At 46.2% G+C, this 18261-nt stretch overlaps 1 protein-coding gene across 3 annotated transcripts in view; it reads left to right on the forward strand.

The window, feature by feature from the left end:
• The first annotated feature begins 4454 nt into the window (after positions 1-4454).
• Positions 4455-18261, forward strand: part of cpne5b (copine Vb) — a 183542-nt gene continuing 169735 nt past the window's right edge. For all 3 annotated transcript variants that reach the window (XM_048255696.1, XM_048255697.1, XM_048255698.1), the window contains exon 1: positions 4455-4992. In XM_048255696.1, coding sequence (XP_048111653.1) covers positions 4883-4992 — 110 coding nt within the window. In that variant the 5' untranslated portion in view covers positions 4455-4882. The remainder of the gene's footprint in view (positions 4993-18261) is intronic.

Here is an 18261-nt window from a genome sequence, read left to right on the forward strand (position 1 = left end):
GCCCTTATTTGGTCAACCTCTTCCCCCCATTTGCTGTGCCTAATTGCATGCAGAAACCAGGGTATTTTGGGCTCCTGGTGACGCAGTGAAGCACAAAACACAGTAATTAACAGGCAGGAAATCACAGGGAGTGGTGGAACACTGAACCAAACCTTCTCTTATTCTCCGCACTGGCTGCCGCTCTAATGAGGTTGTGCTCTCGCCACCTGACGATGGGCGCGCCGGCGGTGGTGTGACGTGTGTCCACAAGGGGGCAGTAGAGTGAGCTGGGTGAGAGAGGGTCAGAGTGGCTGTGTCCAGAACTGGATGTTTTGTGTTGATGCCAAAAGGTCAAGTGTCCAACCCTTTTTTCTTCTTCTCTTCTCCTCCTCTACTCTCCTCATCCTCTCTCTCTCCTCTCCTCTCCTCTTCTCCTGTCCCTCTCTTTTCTCCTCTCCCTCTCTCCTCTCCTCTCCTCTTCTCCTGTCCCTCTCTTTTCTCCTCTCCCTCTCTCTCTCCTCTCCTCTTCTCCTGTCCCTCTCTTTTCTCCTCTCTCTCTCTCTCCTCTCCTCTCCTCTCCCTCTCTCCTCTCCCTCTCTCTCTCCTCTCCTCTCTCCTCTCCCTCTCTCTCTCTCCTCTCTCTTCTCCTCTCCTCTCCCTCTCTCTCTCCTCTCCTCTTCTCCTCTCCCTCTCTCTCTCCTCCTCCTCTCCTCTCCTCTCCTCTTCTCCTCTCCCTCTCTCTCTCCTTCCCTCCCTCCTTCCTTCCTTCCATCTGTCTTTCCTCTTCCAACTTGAGACATTCTAGCCCTTCATTTGAAGCACATCTGCACCCATGCGTGACATGTACACACATATACACACACACACACACACACACACACACACACACACACACACACACATCCCTTAGTCTTCCGGTTGCCCGCTGAAACCAGAATGGCCTTTGGAGTCATGACTCATTCAATTCACACAAGTGTGTGTGTGTGTGTGTGTGTGTGTGTGTGTGTGTGTCTTGCTGCCTGTTAAAGGTGATAGCAAAGGGCAGGATTCCCCTGACTGTTTGTTGCAGATGATGGGGCCATGCTACTCTTAACTCTTTGCACTGCTATTGCTGTACTCTGGCTGCCGTTCCGCAATGGCACTGCTGTACTCTGTGTTCCATGAATGCAGCCAATGCCATGTGTTACATCATGTGCTGCTCCTGCTGTGTCTGCTAATAGTCCAGATCGAGCCGTGTCTCTCACACCGGTCCAGATCGAGCCGTGTCTTTGACACCGGTCCAGATTGAGCTGTGTCTCTGACACCGGTCCAGATCGAGCTGTGTCTGCTAATAGTCCAGATCAAGCTGTGTCTCTGACACCGGTCCAGATTGAGCTGTATCTCTGACACCGGTCCAGGGTCCAGATAGAGCTGTGTCTCTGACACCGGTCCAGATCGAGCCGTGTCTCTGACACCGGTCCAGATCGAGCCATGTCTCTGACACCGGTCCAGATCGAGCTGTGTCTCTGGTCTCCAAAGCAGGGCTGAGAGCCAGACTGCAGGCCTGTCCTGGAAAGCTTTGGGAAGTTGGAACGTGATTCCCTCCCAGAGAACAGAGTTGCCAACGGAAATACGATCACCAGTCGAGAGTAGTTCTAAACCTACATACCTACTGGACTGATGACCAGCCCAGAGTAGTGCTGACCCTACATACCTACTGTACTCTCTGTTTCTCGCTATCTGTCCCCTCTGTCTCCCTCTATATATTTCTCTCTCTGTCTGTTTCTTTCTCTCTCTCTGTCTGCCTCTCTCTCTCTCTGTCTGCCTCTTTCTCTTTCTCTGTCTGTCTCGTTCTCTCTCTCTATCTCTTTCTCCATCATTCTGTTCACTATTCTCTCTCTCTCTCTGCTGTATTCTCTTCCACTGACAAAAACATTATGTAAAACTTGTGTGTGTGCAACACTATAATTTTCTTTTCAAAAACTTTTTTTATGGCTTTATGATGATAAACAATGTTATCACGTAGTGGTTTGCTTTTTTTTGGCTTTTCAAATCCAATAGTCACAATAATATCTTACTCCCTCTTGCAAAATAGTGTGCAGCCGTGGCCCACTGGTTAGCACTCTGGACTTGTAACTGGAGGGTTGCCGGTTCAAGCCCCGACCAGTGGGCCGCGCTTGAGCAAGGCACCTAACCACTCACTGCTCCCCAAACGCCGCCGTTGAAGCAGGCAGCTCACTGCGCCGGGATTAGTGTGTGCTTCACCTCACTGTGTGCTGTTTGTGTTTCACTAATTCACCGATTGGGTTAAATGCAGAGACCAAATTATCAAAAAAGTATATATACTTATATATATATATATAAACTTCTCTACTGTTGTTGTCTCCATAGACACTGGTTTAGGCCTACTGTTATGAGATTCAAGAATTCAGAGTGTATTGTCATATAGACATAACATAGCAAAATGATTTTTCCACAGACAATTAACATTATAAGTGCAACATTGCAATAAATGAAATACTTAGTTCAGTAAAGACCTATATAACAGAGGAATGGCAACAGTAATGGCATGTCAGTGTGTGTACTGAGTGTAGAACATAGAGGTCTCAGAAATAAAAGATGATATAGGACAATGGGGCACAAACGAATAACATAACTTGAAGAGAGTCAGCATGATATCACACACCCCTGCCTCACTCTTCACAATCACAATAACAGCATGAACCAAGCAAATACAATACTGTAGATGGAAATGTCTCCTCTCTCTGAGAGAAGGCTGGCCAGCGTGTACAACACACATTAGAGTGGTAGGCGCAGGAGCAGTTTGTTAGCTGCTATAGGAAACAATGGCTTGCCGGAGGGGAGCACAATGAACCGCCATGGAGATCATAAATAAGCAAACACCGAGATAAGAACGACCGATAGACACTCTTTCCTGGAAGGAATCCGGCCCTGGTCTTGTAAGCATTGCGTGGATCTGTGCCGCGTCAGGGCCGCGTCCGCTGCAGAGGCGGCAGTTTCGGCTGCTGTTGCGGCAGCTGTCAGTTGTTCACATCAGCGGGGAAGAAGCAGCGAGGCTGCTGAAAGACGAGTAGCAGGCAGAACATCAGCTCCATGGTTTGCTCTCAGCAAAACGCACATCTAATCAGCGAACTGCTGTAAAGGACTTATCGCCTGCAGAAGAGCGCAGTCGCTTCCAAAGTACAATTAGTTCATTGTTAATTGACCTTTATCATATTATTTTCATTCTCAAAACTAAAATGAATTATATCAGATTTCTTAGTTACGTTTCGCTAATCATCCACGCCGAGAATTCAGTGACATTATCGTCATTGATTTAATGTGTATGTGACAAAAACTCTTCCCTAAAGCAATAGTCCCATCCTCAAGTTGACGAAAAAGACCAACGCTTTTTTCCATTTAGACAGTTAAAAGGCATGCACCTCAGTCCCGTGTTTGACCCTTGGCCTGAACAGAATACTGCCATTCACCTCTGAACGGAAAAGAAACGGATCGACAGCCTGTGATTAAAGGGCAGTCCAAAATAATTCAATTCTGATGATGTCACTGATGATTTAAGATTCTCCTTACTATTGATTCTCTCCTGCAATTAACAGACTCTGCCTGCACACCCTCGTTAACGTCACGTAGACTGAAAGGATGTTGCATGTGGGTGAAATATAGCCGTTGTGTAGAGCCTATTCATTCACATTTCGTAGATCCTCGCCTCCATATTTAGTCTATGTGATGCACTTTACATGCAAGTCAGTTGCCTTTCATAGCGCACAGTATAGCCTAATTTTACAGCACCACTACCAAGTTGAAATACCACGGGGTTTGGGTATTCGTTGTTGGAGTACTATGAGCAACATAGCGCACCCAATCCACGCCACCCCACCCAATCCCAGTCACTGATGCGCTGCGGGAGCTGTCCATCGGCGTGGTGCTGAACTTGTGCAAAAATTGACAGTTTTAAACAAAAACGTTTAATCCGCAAATAAATGACTATTGTTTCAGTCAGAATTACTGCAGTGCATAAGATCCGTATTGAAGCTTCTTTGATGTAGACTCCTTTGTTATGTTGATACATAATCCGGATTCCGAATATATATATATTTTTTTTCAAAATGTGCATTTCAGCAACGTAGCCTACGACGGGTAAAATGAAATAAAAATCACTTAACAGGCTACAAATTATATTTCTGTGTAGCGAGCATTTAAGTCACTATACCTACGTCAGTAACAAGGGTAGGGAATTCTATTTTTAAACTGAACGCATACACGAACAGCCTAATTAATTACATTTTATAGCCTGTATTTTTGAAGATTTCATAAAGAAAGCAGAAACAAAACGAACAACAAAAAAGTGTGAGTCAAGTAACTCATTTATTAAATGGTGTAAATGTATTAATCAGGGATCTAGAAAGCGGTGCTTGTGCGAATAAAGTTAAGTGCCTCGCCCCATGCAGCGCCAAACGCACAGTCTTTACGTATGGAGAGGATCCGCCCGCATACAAGATAACTAGAGGTGGTGTATGCCTCTCGCTTTCTCTTAGTCGACACTCTCCCCCGTGTGAGAAACCAGCACACGAGTACACTGAAGTAGACTAGTTATCGCTGAGAAAAGGTCCTAGCTCTCCGGTTCACCGCTCGCCGACCCCGCCGACCCCGCCACACATCACCGCGCTACGAGCCCGACCACAACCGGCTCAAAGCGGTGCTGCTGCCGCTCCACACGCCGAACTTTCTGCTGAGCACTTTTTCCAAGACACCGCCGCTCTCTTTCTTCAACCTGCCCATTTCTCTTGAGGTTCAACGTGGGTCCGCCAAGTTGGACGGCCGGGGCGTGTGCTACTGCGACCTGGGGGAGTCGGACGGGGCCAGGCTGTGTGAATCACGGACCTGCCCTGAGACCCGGGCGCACATGGAGGGAGACGTTATGGACAAACTGGAGGATGTGGACTCGGTCTATGAGTTCGATCCGTTTACGGGCAACATCCCGGCCACTAAAGTGGAGATCACCGTCTCTTGCAGGTAAGACAAAGTGATGCATCATGTTCTGCCAACACCCTTTTCTGGTTGTCACCGTGCACCCACGGTTTATCACCAAGATAAGACTACGCTTTAATGTCATAGACGAGTGATGTCATGTAAAGGCTTATAATCACCAAAACGTTATGATGAGGCTTTAATATCATATCGCCACCCATATTATGCGAATAAGCCTCCTAAGTGCCGTCATGTATTTGTGAAGTTGCTTTGTGATGGGATTAATGGATGGGGAGCGCGGTGACTATCTGCATTCGACTAAACGGCTTAAATTAAACATGGAGTAGAACGCGGCTGGGTGAACAGCTGTTCATATATCTCCAATAAGTCCACAGAGTGGTTAGTTAAATCGCCTCTACCCACATTTTACTGAGCATACGTTCGAGATAAAGTTTGACAGTCAATGAAATATTAATTTCGAACAGTCGAAGTGTTTTTGTTCGTGTTGTAATCAAAAACCTCACGGGATCAAAAGAGTATATATACTTATACACAAGTAGCCTACTTGCTCTGAACATTATGGTAATGTTCTCGCAGAAGGAGGCGCGGAGATGCCCAAAACAACCTGTTAATCTCAGCTCATGAGACCGTTAGAGCCTCCGCTACTCCCCCATAGCGGAATTCCTCCACATCAGAATGGAACGTCTGGGCGGTTCTATTGGCTCTCCGATTACCCGAATATCTGATCGATTTGAATAAGTGGACACTCATGCTGAAACCCATGAAAACACACTTAACCTCGGACTTCCTACACTAGTGTGAAAGAAATTAGTTTTCGCCTGCGTTTTTTGAAACTGTATAATGCAATTCAATTATGTGTGAAGTATCCTATGCCTTACACTGTGTGTGTTTGTGTGTGTGTGTGTGAGAGAGAGATGGAGCCACTTTAGCATTACTGTTGGGGGAGAGCGGCTCCAGTCGCGCCCACTGCTGCGCTGTGATTGGTTGCTGCGGACTCGGCGCTTCTTGCTGGTGGTAATCTAAGATGATGTGTTCTCTCAGGCTTGATGGCACCTCGCGCATCTCTCTGATGGCTCAACGGCCCCCACTCACATCTGTGCGATCAAGCAGAACAGCGCATGTGTTTCCACGAATATAGCTTACACAACCGCTCTCATACTATGCTGTACAATATTTGACCAAATACCCTCTGAGCAGCCTACTCAATGAACATTCTTTTTTGAACATTAAAGTAACACTAAGACTAAGACTAACACTTTAGTGACAATTTTAGCGGATTAAATATATAAAAGGCACACACAATGCTTGCACACACTAACAACAGCGCACTTGGCACTGGTAAAAGCTTGCCACCAAGATATCGGGTGTCTTTTAATAGCAATAGCTGTTGATGTCGAACAGAACCCGGTGGCAAGTGGAGAAGATACGTGTGTTAGTCTGGCCTTTTCTATCTGTCTTTATCTATATAAATGCGGTGACTTGTCTATAACATAAAGCAAATTGTTGCATGATGTTGGTTTTAGGCTCTGACCTATACGGAGTGTACGGAGTGCTGTCCAGACGCGTTTTTTAACTAGCCATGTGGACTGCGTGTCAGCCGGACATGCTCGCCGGCCGCTCCTTCCATTCACAAGAGTGATCATCCAGCTCGCTTTTAAAGCATGGGCGTGTTTCTGCTCTCTGCTTTGTGCCTCAAAGGGGGGCTGAGGTAAAGGTCTCAGTGTTCTACGGGCTTTCAAACTCGTTTCGCCGTTCCACCACTCGTCTGCGCTTACAAGGATCATATACATTATTGATTGGATTGCGCGCTTTGACTAAAGAATCTTGAGTCTCACGGCTTTGGCGAGCGCGTGGGCCGAGGACTGGGGGCGCGCTGAAGGCTATCAAAGTTGCTTTTGCCATCAGGGAAGAGCCTGCGCGCGCCCTTGAGCCAAAGCCGTTAAGAGCTGTAGTTTTATAAGGCTTTGTGATTCAGGGGACGTTTCGTGTCATTGATGATTCAGACATTGATGTTCTTTATCTTGTGGATTTAGGGATTTAGTCATCCTTTGACGCATGTGTGAGCGAATAAGTGAGGCCAAATTATTCCGTGTGTGTGTTTGCGTTTGTGTGTGTGTGTGTTTAGTCATATAAAGGATGGTTGTGGTGGTGGTCTAATGTTTTTATTACTTAATACAACCCCTCTCTCTCTGTCTCTCTCTCTGTATTTCTCTTTGTGGCCCAGTGCACTGTAATTTCTAGTAATTTCTTGGAGATTTTTGGACATCCTTCTCCATTTCCCCATCCTCTAAATATGTGTGTGTGTGTGGGGGGGGGGCACACAATGTATGTGTTATGTATGCTTCATGCAGGTGTCATACCCTTTCCACATTAGTTTTGCAGCGGGGTGTGTGTGTGTGACGTTTTCACTGTTTTTCCCCATTCACATGAAGGCATCATAGGTTTCCTATAGGTCTAGTAGGCTATGCTGATTGCTGTGTGCATGTGATTGACGTATGTGCAGGATACAAATTCAACTGAATTTAAAATCAGGTTATTTTAACAAATATTATGCTCCAAGATGTTTTTTCAACTACATTAAATTCCCTGTTATAGACTAACTTGCTATATTTAAAAATCCAGTTTATTCTCATTAATTCCCGTTAATTCCCAGGGAAACTTCCCGGATTTTTGCAACCCTAACACGATTATTCAGCTCTGCAGAAATCAATGAAAATACACGGAGGGTCATACTATCCTACTAGACATAAATAATGAACAACAACAGCATTGCCTGGTCACTATTTTACCCTTATTATACAACGGGCTCCAATAGCGGGCATCTATTCTCATTGAGAGCTGGTCGTTAATGTCTTCCAGTTGCAGCGATTGCCCATGATAGCCGCGGACCATTATCACAAGCGTAATAAATAGCCTACAGTTTGTCTCTCTGCTTTAGTTGTTGATATACCGCTGCGTGTAAACGGCTCTTGGCTCATTAAATGATAGCTGAGACTTAGAGCATCTTATTTGTTTACTCCCTCCACCACTTGGTCCTCACTGTCGGGAATCGGATTGCAGTAGGCCTATTAACGATCTCTTTCTCTCTCTCGTGCGCCGCGCCGCCCGCGGAGATAGTGTTGGAGGAGCCACGCAGCATGTGTTCAGTGGTGACCTTAACATAGTTATTCTCCGCTGCTCCTCTAGAGAGAGGACATCTGTCACGCACAGGGAGAATGTTTCCCACGCAGCCGTTCTCTATTGTCTTAAGGGGTCAAGTCAGTTCTGATGTAAAAGCCAGTGGCAGTGGAACCAAAGTATTCTATTAAAACAACTCAAATGGATTATGTTTGTCTCCATTCATCAGATATATACGGAGCCCCTAAGGAGACATGAGCAAAAGAAAAATCTAAAGTTTAGTTTCATATGCTCACGTGAAACTTTCATGTGCTCACGTGAAACTTTCATGTGTGCAAGTGAAACTTTAATGTGCGCACATGAAAGTTTCACGTGAGCACATGAAAGTTTCTTGTGTGTGCACGCAAAACCTTTTCACATGAAACTTTCATGTGCACACATGAAACTTTCACGTGAGCACATGAAACTAAACTTTAGATTTGTTTTGCTCATGTCCCCTTAGGGGCTCCGTAGATATACACAGAGACGTATGGAATATCTTAGTGTATATCTGAGGAATGATATTCCCTTGTCTGTGATATTACATACACTGATTACACTATTGCACATAGTACACACATTCTATCATTGCTGTATGGATTTCAAAGGTGACATGGTGAAACATCTCTGGGCCCTCCATGAAACTTTCATGTGCTCACGTGAAACTTTCATGTGCTCACGTGAAACTTTCATGTGCTCACGTGAAACTTTCATGTGCTCACGTGAAACTTTCATGTGCTCACGTGAAACTTTCATGTGCTCACGTGAAACTTTCATGTGCTCACGTGAAACTTTCATGTGCTCACGTGAAACTTTCATGTGTGCAAGTGAACTTTATCAGCAAGACATGAAGTTTCACGCGAGCACATGAAAGTTTCGTGTGTGCAACGCAAACCTTTCATTATTGAAAACTCTCATGTGCACACATGAAATCCTTTCACGCGAGCACATGAAACTAAACTTTTAGATTTGTTTTGCTCTGTGCCCCTTAGGGGCTCAGATATACACAGAGACGTATGGAATATCTTAGTGTATACTGAGGAATGATATTCCCTTGTCTGTGATATTACATACACTGATTAATTATTGCACATAAGTACACACATTCAAGGTGACATGGTGAAACATCTCTCAGTCTCTGTGTGTGTGTGTGTGTGTGTGTGTGTGTTGTGTGTGTGTGTGTGTGTGTGTTTTCCTGTGTTCTTAGAGATGCATGAAATACATACACATTGATCTCTCTGTCTCCACCTCTTAGTGTGTGTGTGTGTTTTCTTGGAGATGCATGAAACACACACACATTGATTTGATCTCTCAGTCTCCACCTCTGTTCGTGTGTGTGTGTGTGTGTGTGTGTGTGTGTGTGTGTGTATTTGCGTGTGTTCTTGGAGATGCATGAAACACATACACATTGATTTGATCTCTCTGCCTCCACCACTCCTTGCCCTTCTGTGATTTGGCATTGGTATGTGAGGTCTGATTGGGTATTTGGTATGTGGGGCCTGCCCTACCATACAGTATGCGCACATACAGATTGATACGGCGCCTTTGATGATGTGATACGCACCTCTCAATTCTGGGTCGTAGCGCTACCAAGCTCTTCTGACAGCGTCAAGCGCAATGCTGCAGAGGTGCTACACACCCTCACAGCTCCGCACCACTCTGCACCACTCCACCTCTGCTGCTAGATGCTAGAGATAGCAGTTAGATATTCCCTTCGCTTATTGGTATGCTGCTGTTACCGGCATCTAATCCTGCTTCCTGGGGATCCTTCTTACTGGGTTTAGGCCCCTCAATATTTTTTTCATTCAAATGGTTTTCATCACCTGAGGTGAACTGCTGAATGGAACATTTTTTGTGCAATATGTGCAACACAACCCCCTAAAAAAAAACTGAAATGTCAGCACTTACCCAGAATGTAGCCATCCTCCTTTAATCAATACTGGGTTGACAGTGCAGTGCAGCCAGTGTTCTTTTTCAAGAGACGTTTTCAACACTGTGATGCTGTGATGAAGCAAGTGTTGCCCATTTATCTCTTAAAAACGGCCAAAGTTTTGTCCAGATTTTATCCAGGCACAACGGCGGTAGAGCAGACAGCAATTTAGAGACTCTTACCTCGGAAGCCCAATACTGCCCAAGTCAGGACCCGGATCGGCATCCTCCATCAATTCTCTCAGTTCCGAACCACTTTGGAGCTGTTATGGTGCTGGGTAATGGGTCCGTTCTGGTGCTGGGTAATGGGTCTGTTCTGGTGCTGGGTAATGGGTCTGTGTTCTGCCGCACATAGTTCTGCACATAAGTGATTTCTATGTGCACGTTTGTCACAAAGGTGATTTCACAAATTAGCTGATCTACTTGGCTGAGGAGTTGTGGAACAAATATGTGGTAGGACTTTGTGAAGCTGGACTTTTACACCTGTCATTAAGTCAAGTCAGGTCCCTTTATTTCTATAGAACATTTAAAAACAGCAGGAGCTTTAGGACCCAGAGGGCTTTATAGGTGAGGCAAACAAGGAGATAATACAGCATACGCAAGTAGACGGAGCAAAGATTTAAAGAGGATTTAAATAGGAAGGACATACATAGATAAATAAAAAGGAATTTTAAATAACAGATCAAATAAACACAAGATAAGTTAAAAAAGTAGCAGGATAGAGATAAATAAAAAATAAAACAAATGCTCTCTGGCAGATTGCACCATTTCCCCGTCAGAACCAGCCACACTGCCTGTTCCCACGGCACTGACCAAAGGCCTCAACAGATCAACACAGGCACTTACCCACAATGCCATTTTCCCACCATGATATTTGATGGAGGATTTGAGGACCTCCGACTAGCCTGGGGGCAGGATGTGTCTCAGACGTCTTTACACGGCCAACACCATCTTTAATCCATTTTAAGCACTCTTAAAGAATGATCTGATTAGTTTTGAAGAGCATGGCTTACCCTATACACACCCCACCGCCACCACACACACACACACACACACACACACACTAACACACACACACACACACACACACACACACACACACACACACACACACACACACACACACACACATCCGGCCCAGTCCCATCAGACTGATTGGTGGAGGCCCATGTCTGTTGGGAGCAATGCGGCTTCAGTGGGTGACACAATCAGAGCAGCGTATGATGACGGCTGGGGGCTATGGAGAGGTGGTGTGTGTGTGTGTGTGTGTGTGTGTGTGTGTGTGCTGCACTGGTCCAGGATGTTTGATCTACTAACAGTGGAAGCCTGTAGAGGGATGCCACATTCTAAATTATGCAGACGCTTCGCTTCAGAGTGGAAGTTGCACACACAAGCATCAGTCTTTGAGTGGCTGTTTCTTCCTTTGTGTTTGTGTGTGTTTGTGTGTGTGTGTGTGTGTGTGTTTGTGTGTGTTCTTGGAGATGCACAAAGCACACACCCATTTGAAAACTATTCATTTTCTTGTCTTCTGAAATACATTTGAACCAATTGTAGTGGATCTGATATTTAAAGAAAAAATATGAAACTTACTGTATATTATAATATGGACATAAATAACCATATATACATTTATTTAATAAATAAAAAGTAAATAGATCTTTAAATGAGACTGCCTTCATGCTTTTGCTGTCAATAGCAGTGAGGTAGTGTGCGTCTCTCTCCGTTCCTCCCACCTGGTTTGAAGCACACCTGATCAGACAGCACAGAGCAGGATGGCATCCATGGAGGAACAGAGAAAATAGAGGGGATGGGCAGAGAGAGAGAGAAAGAAGAGTGCCAGAATGAGAGAAAAATAGAATCAGAGAGAGATAGTGGAATATAAAAGTGTATCAGAGATACAGTAGATACAGATAGAGAGAGAGAGAGAGAGAGAGAGAGATGAAAAGAGCTGGTCAAAGTTTGTGTTTATGAATTAATGATCACACTCATACCTGGATGAGTGCTCCTATCCCAGAGGGCTTCTGGAGCTGGTGTGGAGCTGGCATGGAGCTGGCGTGGAGCTGGCATGGAGCTGGCATGGAGCTGGTGTGGTTCTGGTGTGGTTTTGGCATAGAGCTGGCATGGAGCTAGCATGGAGCTGGTGTGGTTTTGGCGTAGAGCTGGCATGGATCTGGCATGGATCTGGCGTGGATCTGGTGTGGATCTGGCGTGGAGCTGGCGTGGATCTGGCTTGGAGCTGGTGTGATTCTGGTGTGTTTTTTTGGTGTGGAGCTGGCATGGAGCTGGCATGGAGCTGGTGTGGTTTTGGCGTGGAGCTGGTGTGGTTTTGGTGTGGAGCTGGTGTGGTTTTGGCGTAGAGCTGGTGTGGTTCTGACGTGGAGCTGGCGTGGATCTGGTGTGGAGTTGGTGTGAAGCTGGTGTGATTCTGACATAGAGCTGGCATGGTTCTGGCATGGACTCTAGACAATAATTGTGAGTGTGTGTGGCCAAGGCCTTGGTGTATGAATGTGTGTGTGTGTGTGTGTGTGTGTCTATAGATAGACCTACTTTTACATTACATTATGCATCTTATAGCAGATGCTCTTATCTAAAGAGACTTTCAGTGCACTATACAAGGCCAGTCCCCCTGGATGAATGCAGGGTTAAGTGCTTTGCACAGTGTTCCTGTGATCTGGGTTCTAACCCACAGTCCTCCAGTGTTCCATCTGGGTTCTAACCCACAGTCACAGTCCTGGAACAGACCCACAGTCCTGCAGTGTTCCATCTGGGAACCCAAGTGGTTCAGTGTCCTGGATCTTGTGGAGTTGGTGTGAGATTCCTGCATGGTTCTGGCATGGACTCTAGATCAATAATTGTGTGTGTGTGGCCAAGGCCTTGGTGTATGAATGTGTGTGTGTGTGTGTGTGTGTGTCTATAGATAGACCTACAGCACCACATTATGCATCTTATAGCAATGCTCTTATCTAAAGAGACTTTCAGTGCACTATACAAGGCCAGTCCCCCTGGATGAATGCAGGGTTAAGTGCTTTGCACAGTGTTCCTGTGATCTGGGTTCTAACCCACAGTCCTCCAGTGTTCCATCTGGGTTCTAACCCACAGTCCTACAGTGTTTCATCTGGAATCAAACCCACAGTCCTGCAGTGTTCCATCTGGGTTCTAACCCACAGTCCTTCAGTGTTCCATCTGGGTTCTAACCCACAGTCCTACAGTGTTTCATCTGGAATCAAACCCACAGTCCTGAAGCGTTCCATCTGGGTTCTAACCCACAGTCCTGGTCGGTTCCATTTTGGAGCCCAGATCCTTAGACCAGTCAACAGCACCACCTGAGAGAAACACAAGGCCAGAAAGAAAAGCAGAGACTTTATAGAGAAGAAGACAAATCATCAAGACTTTATAGAGAAGAAGACAAATCATCAAGACTTTATAGAGAAGGAGACAAATCATCAAGACCAAGGCCGTCGCAGGGGAAACATGCTGTCACGTCAGGTAGCCTAAAGCCTAAGTAAAGTTGTTTACAATAGGCGTTAATGAAGAATAAACACTTAATGTCGGCCAGGGGCGAGGCCCATCAGACACGAGGCTCTGGGCGGCCCTGATCAAGACTTGCCTGAAAGGACATAAGGAGAAAACACATAAGATATGACCGAGACAGGTGAGGACAGGAACAGAGTGATGATGATGACATCATGGGACCCTCTTTTACACTGGCCTGCTGTAGGCTTGGCTACTTACGGAGAGGAATCTCCTCCTCGTGTTCCTGTGAAACTGCTACCTCATCTTCTAGCTACTCAGACTGAAACATATCTCAGTATCATCTCATTCACACTCGCTCCATTACTGACTTTACACTTCGCGCATTACAGGACACCTCCAACCTGTGCTTTGGTGGAATTCCAGTCATTACAGGACACCTCCAACCTGTGCTTTGGTGGAATTCCAGTCATTACAGGACACATCCAACCTGTGCTTTGGTGGAATTCCAGTCATTACAGGACACATCCAACCTGTGCTTTGGTGGAATTCCAGTCATTACAGGACACATCCAACATGTGCTTTGGTGGAATTCCAGTCATTTGGAGCGATTGCTGCATGTTATCCTGTCTCTCCCCGTGGTGCGTGTGTGTGTTATCCTGCTTGGAGGAGGAGATAAGGAAGGGATTACTGTAGGCTGGAGAGAGAAGAGCTCAGATTATAGCACCAACGCTACAAGGCCAAGACCAAGAGCTGTCGGCTACGGAGACGTGAACTCTCTCTGTCTCTCTCTCTCTCTCTCTCACTGTCTCTCACACACATATGCGCTCCATCTCTCCCTCCCTCTCTCTGTCACACTTTCTCCTTCACACACACACACACACACAGACACATTCTCTCACACTCTCTCCCCCCTCTCGCTATCTACATCTGTTGGGTGTAGCAGTTCTCTGAGAATTTGATTTGGAGGAATCAACAATCAATCAATTTTAATCTCACCTCTGAAGTGTACAGTCAAAATGGTAGTGTACTGTTGGGTCTGGAGCTGAAGTATGGAAAGGTCAGAAGGGTGGTGTACTCTAGTGACCAGAGCAGATGATTTTAACGTGTAGCATCAGAAGGGTGCTGTACTCTGGTGTCTGTGTCTGTGTGTGTGTATCTGTGTGTGTTTGTGTGTGTGTGTGTGTGTGTGTGTGTGTGTGTGTGTGTGTGTGTGTGTGTGTGTGTGTGTGTGTGTGCTGTCAGGCTGGTAGTCCATCAGCAGATTCTGCTCCTCATGTCTCTAGGTGTTATTTGGCTCGATTAACCAGACAAAAGTTACAGCAAAACTATTTAGACATTTTGCACATTTTACAGGAAAGTTTTAAAAAAATAATAAATTAGAGCATACAGTACATATTTTAGAAATGATGCGATGGATATGATGTGTGTTACTGTGTTGAAATGAGGCGATGGATATGATGTGTGTTGCTGTGACGGACTTTTCTGGGTCTAGTATTGTTGGCACCACCACCATCACCACACTACTACCACCACGCGATATGCAGTTGTGTGCTGCAGTGTTGCTGTGAGGGTGATTTCTGGGTCCAGTATTGTTGGTGAGGGGGCTGTAATTATGTGGCCATGGGCTGCAGTGTTGCTGTGAGTGAGTGTGTTGCTGTGGGTCATTTCCGACTCTTTCCAGAGCCATCCTGCGGATTGTGTCGGGTCACCACCCACTGGGCAACGCTGGACGGAGCGCCTGACATCACGCTGACCTGATCTATACACTGCAATGAGTGGGTGGCCTGGACTGGACAATACCCTGCAGGCAGGCTGGAGAAAGGGATTGAGAGAGAGAGAGAGAGAGAGAGAGAGAGAGGGAGAGAGAGTGAGGGAGAGAGGGAGAGGGAGAGAGATGATGGGGAATAGAGGGCAAAATAGTAGGGGCCAGAGAATGAGAAAGAGAGTCGGGGCAAGAGTGTGGGGGAGGTTAAATGTGAACAAGCTAAGAGTGAAGGAGAAACAGACGGAGGAGAAACTGAAAGAGAGGGTCAGGCAAGAGAGAGGGAAAAAGAGAGAGAGGAGAGAGGGAGAGAGAGAGAGGAGAGAGGGAGAGAGAGAGAGAGGGTCAGGCAAGAGAGAGGGAAAAGAGAGAGAGGAGAGAGGGAGAGAGAGAGGAGGAGAGGAGAGAGAGAGAGAGAGGGTCAGGCAAGAGAGAGTGAAAAAGAGAGAGAGGAGAGAGGGAGAGAGAGAGAGGGAGAGAGAGAGAGAGAGGGTCAGGCAAGAGAGAGGAAAAGAGAGAGAGGAGAGGAGAGAGAGAGAGAGGAGAGAGAGAGAGAGAGAGGGTCAGGCAAGAGAGAGTGAAAAAGAGAGAGAGGAGAGAGGGAGAGAAAAGAGAGGAGAGAGGGAGAGAGAGAAAGAGAGGGTCAGGCAAGAGAGAGTGAAAAAGAGAGAGAGGAGAGAGGGAGAGAGAGAGAGAGGGTCAGGCAAGAGAGAGGGAAAAGAGAGAGAGGAGAGAGGGAGAGAGAGAGAGAGAGGGTCAGGCAAGAGAGAGTGAAAAAGAGAGAGGAGAGAGGAGAGAGAGAGAGAGAGGGTCAGGCAAGAGAGAGTGAAAAAGAGAGAGAGGAGAGAGGGAGAGAAAAGAAAGTGTAAGAAAGACCAAGAAGAATATAGATGCAGTCGTTCAGAGCAAAGTGACAAATTGCTGTAAGAAGACAGCTGAGGAAGGACGTCAGAGAAATGGAGGGGGAGAGAAAGAGAGAGAGAGAGAGAGAGAGAGAGAGAGAGAGAAAGAATGTAGATTGAAAGAGTGAGAGAGGACAACGGAAGTACTTATGAGGACAGAATGAATGAAAGAGTAAAGAAAGAAAGCAGAGAGAGGAGGACATTGAGATGTGTGTCCATTTGAGAGGGTCGTGAGTGAGGAGAATTGATCCTGAGAGACTAGGCTCTGGTGTGGCCAACCTCACAGGACCTGCTGCACACACACACACACACACACACACACACACACACACACACACACACACACACACACACACACACCAGGGTCTATCAGCTGATACCCCCCTCAACCACACTCCTGTCAGCTGTCTGGGTAATGGGCTCAGCCTGACGCCCCCAACCCCCGCCTGTCACTTCGCGCTTTCTAGCACTTGATGGTGCCACCCCCGCACCCAACACATCAACCCTCAGAATAGCATGTGTGCCCTCCGAGCTGAGCAGATGCTGCCACACACACACACACACACACACACACACACACACACACACACACACACACACACACACATGGGGGGCAGTCGTGGCCTACTGGTTAGGGCTTCGGACACTGCTCCGAGTTAGTGTGTGCTTCACCTCACTGTGTGTTCACTAATTCACGGATGGGATACAAATGGGAGACCAAATTCCTTGTATACGAAAGTATACTTGGCCAAGAAAACATGATTTACATTTTACATTCACACACACACACACACACACACACACACACACACACACACACACACATACACACACACACACACACATTGAGACAACATAATGTTATGCTGTTATTGGCTAAATGAGCAGTCATTAGCTATACAGCTAACATACATTACCCAAAAACATTGGCCACACTGTCTATTCTCCAGGCTTGTTTATTGTGCCCATAACAAGTCAGATAAAAACTGTAGGCTTATAGAACCACTGTATCTATCTATGGGTGTTTTCACATATAGTCCCTTTTAAAAGAACCGAACTCAGTCCACTAAAAGGGGACCAGAAAGTGAATCAAAACTTAAGGGACTCAGTTCATTTTGTATTCACATTGTGGGTTCATTTGAAAGAGGACTCAGTTTCCTTCTTGTTCACACCATACCTTCTCTGGGGGTCTCAGACCTTAGGTTAGGCCTACTGCTTTGGATTATGGGCTGTATAGTTGCTCATTTCCATCATCATTCATTATCAGCTTGAAATAATTATCATAACCCATAATTGGTGTGGTGATTTTGCATTATATATTTATATGATAATATATTTGATAATATATTTTCAGAATGAATTCTAAATCTGATTCTCTTGAACTGTCAGTCAACTTCAAAAACGAACCGCGCCGAGGACTTTAAAGCGAAACGCGCCGAGACTACATCCTAAGGTGGTCTGAGTTCGGTTAAAAGGCTGAAAGGGACCATGTGTGAAAACCCCGATGGGATGTCAATGTGACCTTTTTGAGGGCCCTGCATTGAGCTGACGACCCCAATCTACCAATTCCAGTGGTCAAATATCACTCAGCCTAGTGTGTGTGTGTGTGTGTGTGTCTGTGTGTGTGAGCATGGCTTGACGTGGCATCGTTGTCAGCCCCTGGGCTCGCTGGCAAACACACACACACACACACACACACACACACGCACGCGCACGGGCTTGTTCGATTGTGCGCCTCTGTGTATCTGACCTGGTGGCCTCATCACAGTAGAGTTTGTTCAGCCAGTCTGTGTGTCAGGCGGGTGAGGCCAAACTCAAATGGGTGTTCGATCGCTCCGCTCCTCTCCTCTCCTCTCTCTCTCTGTCCACTATGCCAGACAGACGGCCCGTCGCTGTGCTGTAAATAGCCGCTCTGACCTGGACACCAGAGAATGGGTGGAAATATAACTGCTGTTCTTCTGTCTTTTATTTCCCACACTGCAACTGCTGTTGTTGTTCTTTCTATTGTCCTCGCTGTTGCCATGACCACCGGCTACTTGAGATTAATGCACTTGTCGCGTTGATTGAGAT

Source organism: Alosa alosa, chromosome 10, assembly GCF_017589495.1.
Source record: "Alosa alosa isolate M-15738 ecotype Scorff River chromosome 10, AALO_Geno_1.1, whole genome shotgun sequence".
In the NCBI taxonomy this organism is placed as follows: Eukaryota; Metazoa; Chordata; class Actinopteri; order Clupeiformes; family Clupeidae; genus Alosa; species Alosa alosa.